We start from the raw sequence: 12,762 nt of genomic DNA on the forward strand, positions 1-12,762 counted from the left end.
TAGATCCCTTCCATTTCTGACAACAGTACTCGCACGCAGGAATGGTTGGTAGTTGTAAGTCGCTAGGCCCTGTGTCACAACGGACTCTTGCGCTACCCAATTTATTTATAATGTATCTCATGAAGAATTAGGTGAATTACGGTATTTTTTTTTATTTGAAATTTTTTGGACATAATAAAGTGTGTACTTTAAGACTCTTTTTACAAAAATATTAAAAAATTAAGGGCGTTACGTGCTGTTTTTTTTGAGATGATTTCACCTGAATGAAAAGTTGAAAACAAAATTCCATAAGATTATTTAAATTGAAGGTGTCAAATATGAACTTATTGCCGTAGTTCTGAAAAAAGTGTCGTTTTTCGAAGTAAAAAATGGTATAGTTTTTAATGACACATCGATCAATCAAAAAGATGGTAAGTTTTTGTATAGTTAGTTAATTAAGAATCGATTTGAAGATCGATCGGTCCTCGTTGTTGTCAGCAATTTAAAAAATATCGTTTTGAGAAATACAAATTGTTTATCTGCTATATGCTTGGCCAATACATTTCACCTTCTTCTTCTTTAAAAATGCTTGCTGATGCTGATGCTAATTCTTGTCTCCGGGTTTTTCGTCTCTACTTTAAGAACGCCAAGTAACCTGCTTGATTCGGCTGTCATTTCCTTGAAGTACATATTCTTCCTCAAAAGGGACGGTAACCACTACACTTACTTCCATCACTTTGAAAATACTATATACAATCCATTATTAAATATTGGAATTGCTTTCAAATTAGAAAGCTCAATCGTTTTCCACTGTGAAGGCTCTTCGAACTCTTTCAAACGCTGCTATTCAATAGTTTAGAAAAAAAATAAAAACCTTAAGAAAAAATAATAATAATTTGTAAAAATTGAATGTTATTGATAAGGTGTGATTAAATTTTATAAAATACTAGCGGCCCGTCCTGGCTTCGCACTAAATAAGAAAAAAATTGTATGCTTATCTTAAAGCCTCCCTGTATACTACGTTGGCTATGTTATTTGCAGGTGGCAACAAAACATATTAATTTTCAATAGATCCTACTCGAGAAAGTGCCACATACAATACATACAATTGCCCGTGGGAAAAGCACTCTTTCCTTAAGTCGAAACTATGGAAAAAGTTTGTCCATGGGATTTATTTATTTTTAGGGCATGTGCAGGAAAGATGAAGAACCGTTTCTTCCTCTTCCTCGTCCATACAGCTTCAGCAAAAGTCATTTGAGAATACGCCTAGTCTCGTGGCGTGCTTTCCTATTAGACAGTGTCCGGTTGTGACAGCTATTATCGAGCTTATATGCGATCTGCTTAGAGAGAGCAAGCACCTTGAACGTTTTAAATCCAGTGTTGGCCAGATGTTTTTTGTGGCTTGACACGTGGTGATGTTGGTCCACCTGGTGCCTGCCCTCCTCACAGCGTCTTGCATTAGTAGCAGTTTACAAGTAGCGATTGGTATGCCAGTACTTGCCAAACGTGGTAAGATGGGCTGTACTGTACCGTTCCTGGCGAGTTCATCTGCCTTACAGTTATCTGGAATGTCTCTATGGCCCGGCACCCAGCAAAGGTGAATATTAAACTGTTGCGCCATCTCCATTAGAGATGATCGACAGTTATGGACTGTTATAGAGTTTGTAGAGACAGAGTCCAGAGATTTGATAGCGGCCTGGCTGTCAGAGAAAATACGGATATCAGATGTTGATATCACGTTTTCTTTGACAAGACAAGACTTCTTTAATCGCCAAAAGTTCGCCCTGGAACACGCTACAATGATTGGGAAGGCGGAATGAGAGACTTAATTTCAGTCGTTCAGAGTACACACCTCCACCAACCCCTTCTTTGGTTTTTGAGCCATCTGTGTAAAAGTGGATTGACTCATCCTCCAAGAATGTCCTATCCTCCCAAAAAGATCTGGTAGGTATAGAAATCTGGAAATTTCTGTCGAATTGTAGTTGGAGGATGGTGTAGTCTGTGTGCTTTGGAATTGATTCTAAGTACCTTAGAATTGTTTTTAGTCCACTGCGACGAAGCATTGAGGCGAATAGCAGAGCTTGCAGCTATTTGCTTACAAAATATGTCAAGAGGTGTAAGGTAGAGCAAGGTGTCCAGTGCCGCAGACGGGGTCGTGCGAAGCGATCCGCTTATACATAGGCATGCTGAACGTTGGACTTTATTTAACTTATCCCTGTTTATACCTTTCTCTAAAGCAGTCCACCATAATGCCACACCGTACGTTAAAATCGGTCTGATTACCGATGTGTACAGCCAATGCGTGATTCTGGGTTGTAAAACCCATTTATTACCAATAGCTTTTTTGCAAGAAAAGAGAGCTACAGTAGCTTTTTTTACTCTTTCCTGTACGTTGCGTTTCCAATTTAGTTTTTTGGCTAAGACAAGACCTAGGTATTTAGCCTCGTCTGAGAATTTTAATTGGATTCCTTTAATGTAAGAAGGGTTGACAAATGGAATTTTGTATCTCCTCGAAAATAAGACCAGATCGGTTTTGTGTGGGTTAACACCCAGTCCACACCGATCAGCCCAAAGTATTAGTCTGTCCAAGGCATTTTGTAAGAGTTCTTTTAGATGCTTTCCTGAAACTGCTATATCAACGTCGCTCAAAAACTTACTTTCCATTGAAAATTGGATGATGTTGTTTGGAAAGAACATCATCTGATCCGATCCAATTAGTGTACCATCGTCCAATTATTTAAAAATACATAAAATTCGATGTTCAGACGAGTACAAACGATTAACTGTCATTTTTGCTCTGTCGCTTTTAACATATACAAATTGTATTTTAACATGGCTTATAGAAAACTGGTTAAAATGTTTTGCGACAAATCTGCCAATATTGAAATATCTTCCAACCGTGCATACTTAGTTTTAGCAACATCCAAGGAATATAATTCCTCTTAAACTGCTGGTAAAAGAAAGACTAGTTACATAAATCATTATTTTGAACTTTTAAAATTCTTTATAAATTTGTTACTTTTGTTTTTGATTTGATACACAAAAATTATAAAATATAAAATTACAACACTTTCTGGAATTTCATAAACTTAAACCAATTGATTTTCATGCTATATTTCCAGTTTCCAGAACCAATACAAAAAATAAAACTAAACAAAGACAAAAAAAGAATAAAAAGGAATTTTATTTGTTTCATGCATTGAATGAGCATTTTTGTATTCCGATGAACTGTGCACGACATAAATTATAATATCTAAGAATATTGGATGTCTTCGAATTCGAATACAGAATCAAATTATTTCAACAACAATGAAACTTAGTGTTAGCGCGTATCGCGCACATGCATCCGCACACAAGAAAATTCTATCCAACAGTTATCATTCGCAACATAACTACGGCAGTACATCAGCAGCATCTACATCAACGCCAAATAACTTTTTTACGGTAAGAGTATCTAAATCCAATCCAAATAGATAGAAAAGATAGATAGATAGATAGATACATATGTATGTATATAAAAGATAGATAGATACTTTCGATTTTATGTGCATGTTCTGTCGTGAGTGTATAAATTAATTTGTTTGTGTTAGGCAAGTTGATTTACTAATTTATTTTATTTGCATTAAACCTACAAATTGGACAGTGGGAATTCATAGTATTGAAACATGACATATTTCAAACTCACAAATAAGTGAAATGTCATTTAAAAAACAAACTAAACTATTTTTATCAAAAAACTTAAAAACCTAGCATTAATTTTTGATTTGACGATTTTAATTTTTGAAGCTACTGAGGCTCACTTTGTTTTGCTCTTCTTTAGATTGAAATGTGAACAAATTTAATAAGTCCACAATTTTCTTTTAATTTTAAAGTTTATAAACTTAAAAAAATGACACCCAATATCATCTTTTTTATAAAAATGTTTCGGTATAAATTTAAATTTGTGTGTAAAATTTGTTCTTATATTAAATTCTATTTCAAGTAAACATGCAAAGTAAATGCCAGACTTATTTTGTAAAACACTCCACTGTCATCACATCATGTAGTTACAAGTTTATGGGATGTTTTATAACTTAATTCCCTGTAATCGAGACAGACCCATGGGGACTTGGGGTCTTTGGGTGAGTTTTATTTTTTTTTTATTTTATCTGTTTATTTTTTTTTTAACATCCTTGTTCTTTTGTTATTTTTGGCAGCGCGCAGGTAAAAGTTTTACCCAGGATAATAACATTTGACTTTTGAACTCTCTGTTAAAAGCCAAAACTGTTCAGGTGTTTCACAGTCAAAAGGGACGACTTGTTTTTGTGTTATTTTACTTTGGGTTATAATCAAAAAATTCCCTCAAGTACTTTAGTTTAATACCATTAGTTATATTATTTATTATGAAACTGTCATTTCCATCTTTGTGAAACGGAAAAAGTCGTTCAAAGTCTTTCGGCTGGCCTCTGGCATTGATGGCCTAAAGTGTGTGTTTTCGAGTATTATGTTTGTGTATATGAATTTAAGTTTTGGGATTTTCATAGATGATAATGATGATGCTTGTTAAATTTAAGGTGATACGTGGCAAGAGTCATATCACAGCTAATACTTTTACATTATTTATTTTATTATTGTTGGTGTTTTGAAATATTTCAATTGTCAGTTTAAAATAGTTTGCATCCTGAATATTGTTTTTTCTTTTTTTTTTTATTGTTTGAGATAATCGATTTATAGCCTTTGTTGTACATGGGAATATAACTTTAAAAAAAGGATAAAGTAGAACATAAACTTATTGTGATTTAAATGTGAGTAACTAGAATATTATAGCTTCAATGTTGAAAGGAACGATTTATTGACATTGGTGAAAAATTACATTTCAGAGATTTTTGATCTGTCAAATTAATGATAAAAGACAGTTTTTCAGTTTCATATCGGGCTAAATTAAAATTGAAATAATTGAAAATTAAGCTTTTGTAATAATTTTTTTTAGTGTGCTCCTTGTGATTTTAATTTAATGTGTTGTTTATTTTCTTGTTCCTATAAATGTTGTTTGTTTTTATAAATACTGTACTATTTTTTTTAACTAAAGTGAGAGTTTTTAAAAAATCGAAGGAAGATAAGTAAGAAGACAAACATACAAATAAAAAACAAAACATATTAAGAAAATAAGTGTACTTTTGGATTATAAAAGACAAATCAAATAATATGTTAAAATATTGTGGTCGAGCTAGCAATTTAATGCCTTAAATCTTGACTTGATTGAAAAAAAAAATTAATAAAATACTAAAACTAACTTGCTTTGTGTGTCCATCAAACAATATAATTTATTAATAAAGTGAATTTTAAATGAAATCAATATACACGCATAGAAAATCATTTCAGAAACGGTCCTAATTTACAATCTTCAACAACGAGTCCAAAATATAATTGACAATTTTAAGATATTTAAACCCGATCATTACTCAATACACCATATTTTTTATACAAAACGTAGTTTTAAAGAGGATAGGTAGGTAGGTAGAAATGGCGATCTCAAGGCAACCTGATATTCAATTAGAGCTGTAGTGCGGCGTTTTGATACCAAAAACTCGTTTGACCTTTGATTGAAAGGGATAGATTTATAGAGAAGCTTCATAGTTCGTCCATTTTATAAAAGTTTTTGAATGTTGATCCCACGAATAGGTCGAAAAAAAGAGGTCAGCCCCGGCAGAGCCGATATACCGGGGTAAGGCAGAAGATAAGACGGACCCTGCCAAGGCATCCGAATGAGCTCGTTAGCGACTGGTTTTGCCCCCCAGCCTTTCATTCTTCGGCACGGTTTATGTAAGACGCTCACACCACCTCTGAAATTAGGGACCCGGTATCTATGGTCAAATTGCATTACTAATGCTTGCTACTATTAAGGAGTAGGAAACTTCAGCACTTCAACCTGACCTTAGCTGATCTCCATCTTGACAACGTGCAGAGGATACTAAAAGATTATTTATTTTTAACAAGAAAATTGCAAAAATATTTTGTCCAATACCACGGTAAACATGTCGATAATCAATCAAAAATAATTTTAAGTAAATCCAATCATTCGGTGTCAAACGTCAATCGAGGAAGGGAACAATAACAAAGCCAACTGTCAGAGTATTTTTCGTCAAATAAATTATATCTAAATGTTGAGTACCCATCAATAGTCCGTCATTCCGTGAACGAATTTATTACATTTAATTATTGAAGAAATTCTTTTTTACGACTCGAAATATCAAATAAACCTCAAATATGTTCCTATTAACAAAGTCAGATCGCCTTTAAGATGGCCGCCGTATAATCATAGGGCGCTCTTATTTGAAATCGTCATTTCGTGAACGGTCATTTCGGCAACGTTCCCGGACATGATTTGACGTATCTTCCTTATAGAAGAATCAAAGCTTAAATTATGTGGTTTGTTTTGTTCTTGTTGATTTTATCAAACTTAGAAAAACGTTCCCGAATTGATGGTTTCTATAAAATATTTAATACTAAAAATTATTTCTAATAAAGTATAGAATTCTTTGCATTGCTTTGTCAAAGTTTATTAATATACAAATTTTAAAACAGTATAAGCTAAAAATTATAAAATCAATTTTGAAATTTTCAATCTTGGTGATTTTGAGCCATTAGTCCAGGAAAGTAAGGATTTTACCTCGTAATGAAAGATAGTGAGCTGGAAATTTGTTTAAACCTTCCTTTTGGTATCCTAAACATTGTGTAAAAAGTTTCATAAAATCTCGTGTAAGTCATGGCGCGCCAAAAATCACGAAAGCCGCTTTTCGTGGTTATCTCCGTTTCTATAGGTCCAATGGTGTTAACACATTTTTAAAGATAGAGGGCAAAAGGAATGCAATGCTCAACACCTCTATTAAACTGTTCCTTGGAAAAGTTAAAATTCGTAACAAAAAAAAAAAACAATTTGCCTTCGAAATGTGTGAGCTTTTTGTGAGTTTACAGATGCTCAAGGGGTTATTAACCCTCATATGTTTATATTTAAACAAGCGTTGGGCAAAGCAAAATATTAAAGGACTAAGAGAAGATTTGAGACAGTACTGAAAGTTTTAAACATCAAAATGGAAAAAACAGTCTTGAGTAAAATATTAGCCATTCTCGGTGTTCGGTTAAAAAAGAATTCCTACCCGTAACACTTACTTTGAATTTGATCTCAAGGGTAAACAGATAAACATTCCTGGAAGTGCGAGTATTAAGGCTGAATTGTTTAAGGGGGGGGGGGGATAACTTCATAATTCAGCGGAACATTTTTTGTAAAAATATCGATAAAACAACGGAAGGTAACATTGTGCCTGCGTTTAAGTAATGCAATTGTTTCGCCTATCATTTTCAAAGCTCATTTTTCGATCCTATCCAAAAGGCTTAAACTCATTTATGGGGCACCTACCCAAATACTCGTATGCGAGTTATATTCAAGTTTTGGACGAATGAACTTTTTGTAAATTACAACCAGATCAAAAGGAGTGAAAAATAACGTATTGCATAATCTTCCTCTAAAAAGAACAGCATCGCTCCAGCATATAAACTATTTATATTTTTAAAACCGAGAATGGTTGAGATATGATTTTAGAACCCCAGAAGTGGGGGGGGGTGATCAAAAACGAAATCCTGAATACCTTAAATGTCCATTTAAATCCATTATTTTCAACAACCACATCTATTCTTCCAATTTTTTAAAACATCGTTTAAGTAATTCGTCTTGAGGTAATGACAACTCATTTGTAATGGACTATAAAAGACCCATTTAAAGCACCCAGCCCCATTTCTAGTATTCTAAATCGTGCCCATGCAATTATTGTATTTGATAATAGACAATGTTATGATTCGATAACAAGGTAAGCTTACACATTTTAATGAAAAATTAATTCTATTGTATATTAATTCTATATTAAAAAATTGCAAGTTCCAGGAACATCTGTTAGGGTCCGCCAAATTATTTTTTTTTGAAAATGCTATAAAAATAAACTACTGAATATTTTTTAAAATTTCTTTTTATTTGAAAGTACAATCCTTCCGGTTAATAATGAAAAATAAATTCATTCAAATGGCTGACTCGGCTGGCCATACAGTAGCCTACACGATCGGTTCAATTTTTAAGCACATTAACACTTATCTTTTACGGCATCTGCTCTGCAGCTTATAATGCGATCTTCAAAGACAGGGCGCTAAACATCGAGATAACGATCGCCATTGACTGTACCGGCCACTCCTTGTTCATTTTCGAAAAATGGCCCAATTATACCTCTGGATCAAAATCCGCACCAAACAGTGACTCGTTTTGGGTGTATCGGCTTTTCAATGTATGCGTGTTTGTTTTTTGTGCCCTAAATGCGACAATTTTGCTTGTTTACATACCCGCCAAGTTCAAATTGAGCTTCATCTGAAAACATTATTGACTTTTAGCAAAATAGGCATCTTTTCTAAGCGTTGTTCAAGAGTATACACAACCATATTCGTTCAGTGGAAGGATACAATTATTTATATGAGCTAAGTGATACCATTCATAAAATAAGCACTATTTGAAAAAAAAGTTAGATGGCGGACCCTTTACTTTGATTTAAATCATTTTTTTTAATGTTTGTAATTGGATTCGTTAACTCTTTAACTTACGAAATTGATTGTTGGAAAAATGCAAGCGAATTGTATGCTTATTATTTTGGCTATGGATGTTAGCTCCTTGGTACCTTCAGGAATGGAGATAATAACGAAAATCTATTTTCGCTACTTTTGGCGATTCATAACTCGCGACGAAGACAAGAAATTTTATGAGACTTTATACATAATATTTAAGGCACCTCATTTCGATGTTCACCTCTTTTTTTTTGTCAAATTTCACTTTACTGATATATTATTCGTTTTTTTTTAATACATATCAAAATAAACCCTTATTTTGAAAACTCTGTTTTGGGAAAATATTTGAATTTATTGAATAGTGATTAAATCACTCCACTCGGCTCATTTCAACGTTCCAATCTGATGGATGTAAGAACCAGAGTGATGGTGCCTTAAATATATTTTTCTATAGTTTCAAATCACGTTTTAGAAAGTATTTAAATACATTTTTTTTTTGAAGATGTTCAGATGCTCTAGAACTGAGATTTAAACATGAATTTCAAGAATATAAATGTACTTAAAACAGAAAAAAAGTGACACTTTCCTTAAACGAATAGCTAATTGAAAAACATATTAAACGTTTCATATCTAACAGTTTAATAAAAATAGGTGTGAATTTCTCAAGAACTGAAGAAACGTGTATTTTTTGAGTGCCTTACTAATGTTTCTTTCCAACTTACATAAATAATGGAGTCCGAAAAAAATAAGTCAAAAAACCAAACAATTCATAATATTCAGATCAAATTTTTGGCTCTTTACATTAATATTCATGTGGCACTCTTCTCAATGGCAACAAGGGCAGAATAAATTGTTTTTACAAAAAAGATACGTTTCAGGAGAATTTCTAATATTTCTACTTTAAATGCACAAACATTCTTAAATATTAGTTCTTAAATATAGCATATTTAGAAAAAATGTTGGAATATTTAAATGGTATCATAATGTAGGGAGTCGTCCAAGCTGTGTTTTAAAATAATCTAAAAACTGAAATTGTAACTTTGGCCTTAGAAATATATAAATATAAGGTTAAGATGCACATTATGTTATTTAAATTTTGTCATACTCCTTTACAGAAAATTTTCAAGTGGTACTCAAAGTTTGTTGACCCCCCCTGATTAAAAGTCTGGATCCGCTTTTGGTTAAAAGTCAAAGTCGCTGCAATTGTCGAAGTTTACCATGTTGTTTTGAAATTTTGATGCGAATGCACCTTAGTGTCAATTTTGGTATTGAATTAAATTTGACATAACTAAAATATAATTTATTGGTTTATTTCTATATTAAAAATTAGATCTTAATATATATTTTAAAGATGAAAGATGTATGAATGGAGGTTAGTTGATCTTTGATGCGGCAACTACTGAATGGGTTTTAATGAAACCTTATAAAGGGTGATTTTTTTGAGGTTAGGATTTTCATGCATTAGTATTTGACAGATCACGCGGGATTTCAGACATGGTGTCAAAGAGAAAGATGCTCAGTATGCTTTGACATTTCATCATGAATAGACTTACTAACGAGCAACGCTTGCAAATCATTGAATTTTATTACCAAAATCAGTGTTCGGTTCGAAATGTGTTTCGCGCATTACGTCCGATTTATGGTCTACATAATCGACCAAGTGAGCAAACAATTAATGCGATTGTGACCAAGTTTCGCACTCAGTTTACTTTATTGGACATTAAACCAACCACACGAATGCGTACAGTGCGTACAAAAGAGAATATTGCGTCTGTTTCTGAGAGTGTTGCTGAAGACCGTGAAATGTCGATTCGTCGCCGTTCGCAGCAATTGGGTTTGTGTTATTCGACCACATGGAAGATTTTACGCAAAGATCTTGGTGTAAAACCGTATAAAATACAGCTCGTGCAAGAACTGAAGCCGAACGATCTGCCACAACGTCGAATTTTCAGTGAATGGGCCCTAGAAAAGTTGGCAGAAAATCCGCTTTTTTATCGACAAATTTTGTTCAGGGATGAGGCTCATTTCTGGTTGAATGGCTACGTAAATAAGCAAAATTGCCGCATTTGGAGTGAAGAGCAACCAGAAGCCGTTCAAGAACTGCCCATGCATCCCGAAAAATGCACTGTTTGGTGTGGTTTGTACGCTGGTGGAATCATTGGACCGTATTTTTTCAAAGATGCTGTTGGACGCAACGTTACGGTGAATGGCGATCGCTATCTTTCAATGCTAACAAACTTTTTGTTGCCAAAAATGGAAGAACTGAACTTGGTTGACATGTGGTTTCAACAAGATGGCGCTACATTCCACACAGCTCGCGATTCTATGGCCATTTTGAGGGAAAACTTCGGAGAACAATTCATCTCAAGGAATAGACCGGTAAGTTGGCCACCAAGATCATGTGATTTGACACCTTTAGACTATTTTCTGTGAGTCTACGTCAAGTCTAAAGTCTACACAAATAAGCCAGCAACTATTCCAGCTTTGGAAGACTACATTTCCGAAGAAAATCGGGCTATTCCGGCCGAAATGCTCGAAAAAGTTACCCAAAATTGGACTTTCCGAATGGACCACCTAAGACGCAGCCGCGGTCAACATTTAAATGAAATTATCTTCAAAAAGTAAATGTCATAGACCAATCTAACGTTTCAAATAAAGAATCGATGAGATTTTGCAAATTTTATGCGTTTTTTTTTTTTTTTAAAGTTCTCAAGCTCTTAAGAAATCACCGTTTACAATAAAATATCTCATGTGTACAGTAAACTTACACATCCTACCGAATTACTTTGTGTGTCTATATTTATGTATATAAATTTATATGTACTTTCAATTGAGCATTTTTCAAGCCTACCCTTTATGCCTATAGTATATAATGGATGGGATGATTTACAAAAAAAAAACATATTTTATAGAATTTACGAATTTGTAGACTTAGTTGTTATTTTTAGTTTTTGTGCATGAATTTATTTAAACGATTTGTGATATGAAATTTTGACCTATATAAAAACATTTTGAATTAAATTTCCAAAGTAAGCTAAAAACTCGAGCTATTACAAGAGAAATAAAAAGTTATTAGTCTCATCATTCTCTCAGAAATGCATGTGAATTCAATTATATTTCTTCTCAATGTATAGTCCAGTATGTTTATTGTTTGTAAACGATATAACTATAGGTCGACTTATTTTGGACACGCTAATGTAAATAAAATAATCTGGAAACGTCTTGTTTTCTTTTTTTAATTTGTGTGTTTATTTGTATCATGTTAATTATAATAAATTATTCGAAATTTTGTAGACATTTTTAAATCTCAACTGAATAAGATTTCATTTGTATTCAATTGATATATAATTTAAGTATTTATTTTTCAGATGAAGACTTCACAGTGTGATTCAAATAGAGATGACAGCGCTATTGAAGATAATGTCAGTCCAACTTTTACAGTCGGCTCTCCTAACGAGCTAAACACAACCGAAAGTTCTCCCCCCAAAGAAGATAACGACAGCAGCAACACTCTCATTTCATCCGACAATAAAAGTCCGTGCCAGAGGTAAGAATTGAATTGTTCATTGATAAATTGTAAATATACTTTAAAACCAACAAACAAAAAAAAAAAACAAAAATAAATAGAAGAAAATATAGTTGAAAAGTTTAAAGGGGTTAAAAGAAAAAACAATTGACAAATCCTTTTTTGTAAATATTTACATTTAAAAAAAACGCATAATTCATAAAATTCTACATCATATTTTATAATATTTTTAAGTTTTAAGTACTTAATAAAAATTATTAGCCAAATATTTTTGTATAATATTTATGCCTTTGTTGAATACATATCTATATATACATATATACATATTTTATATACCTATATAATAATTGTATTTAGGAAAAGAAAATTGCGTAAGTCAAATCACCGTCAACCACCGGTTAAGACACTAGGTTCACCCTCATCATCTACATGTTCCCAAGCTAATGACACAATCAATTACAATTCAGTTAAACGACACACAGATGCTCAGAAAATAAATGCTATCCGAAACTCAAGGCCTGCCTCCACAGAAAGAGACAGGCTTAACCAAGAGCCTCACTTCCAACACTATTACTCCGAAACCAACATCAATAGCAAGACCAACGTCAACGCCAACGCCAATTCCAATGCAGCCAATGAGAACCCACCCAGTTCTCATCGTCCTAGTACCTCTTCCT

The 12,762-nt window shown here is 33.1% G+C and overlaps 1 protein-coding gene across 10 annotated transcripts in view; it reads left to right on the forward strand.

The window, feature by feature from the left end:
• Positions 1-12,762, forward strand: part of LOC129944648 (uncharacterized) — a 153,488-nt gene that overhangs the window by 71,146 nt on the left and 69,580 nt on the right. For 6 of the 10 annotated variants that reach the window (XM_056054224.1, XM_056054225.1, XM_056054228.1 and 3 more), the window contains exons 2-3: positions 3,102-3,423; positions 11,928-12,106. In XM_056054224.1, coding sequence (XP_055910199.1) covers positions 3,289-3,423; positions 11,928-12,106 — 314 coding nt within the window. In that variant the 5' untranslated portion in view covers positions 3,102-3,288. Of the gene's footprint in view, positions 1-3,101; positions 3,424-3,961; positions 4,101-11,927; positions 12,107-12,762 lie in introns of those variants that run through there. The other 4 variants (XM_056054226.1, XM_056054233.1, XM_056054229.1 and 1 more) reach the window with 3 other exon arrangements.

The sequence above is a fragment of the Eupeodes corollae genome, chromosome 2 (genome assembly GCF_945859685.1).
Source record: "Eupeodes corollae chromosome 2, idEupCoro1.1, whole genome shotgun sequence".
Taxonomy (NCBI): Eukaryota; Metazoa; Arthropoda; class Insecta; order Diptera; family Syrphidae; genus Eupeodes; species Eupeodes corollae.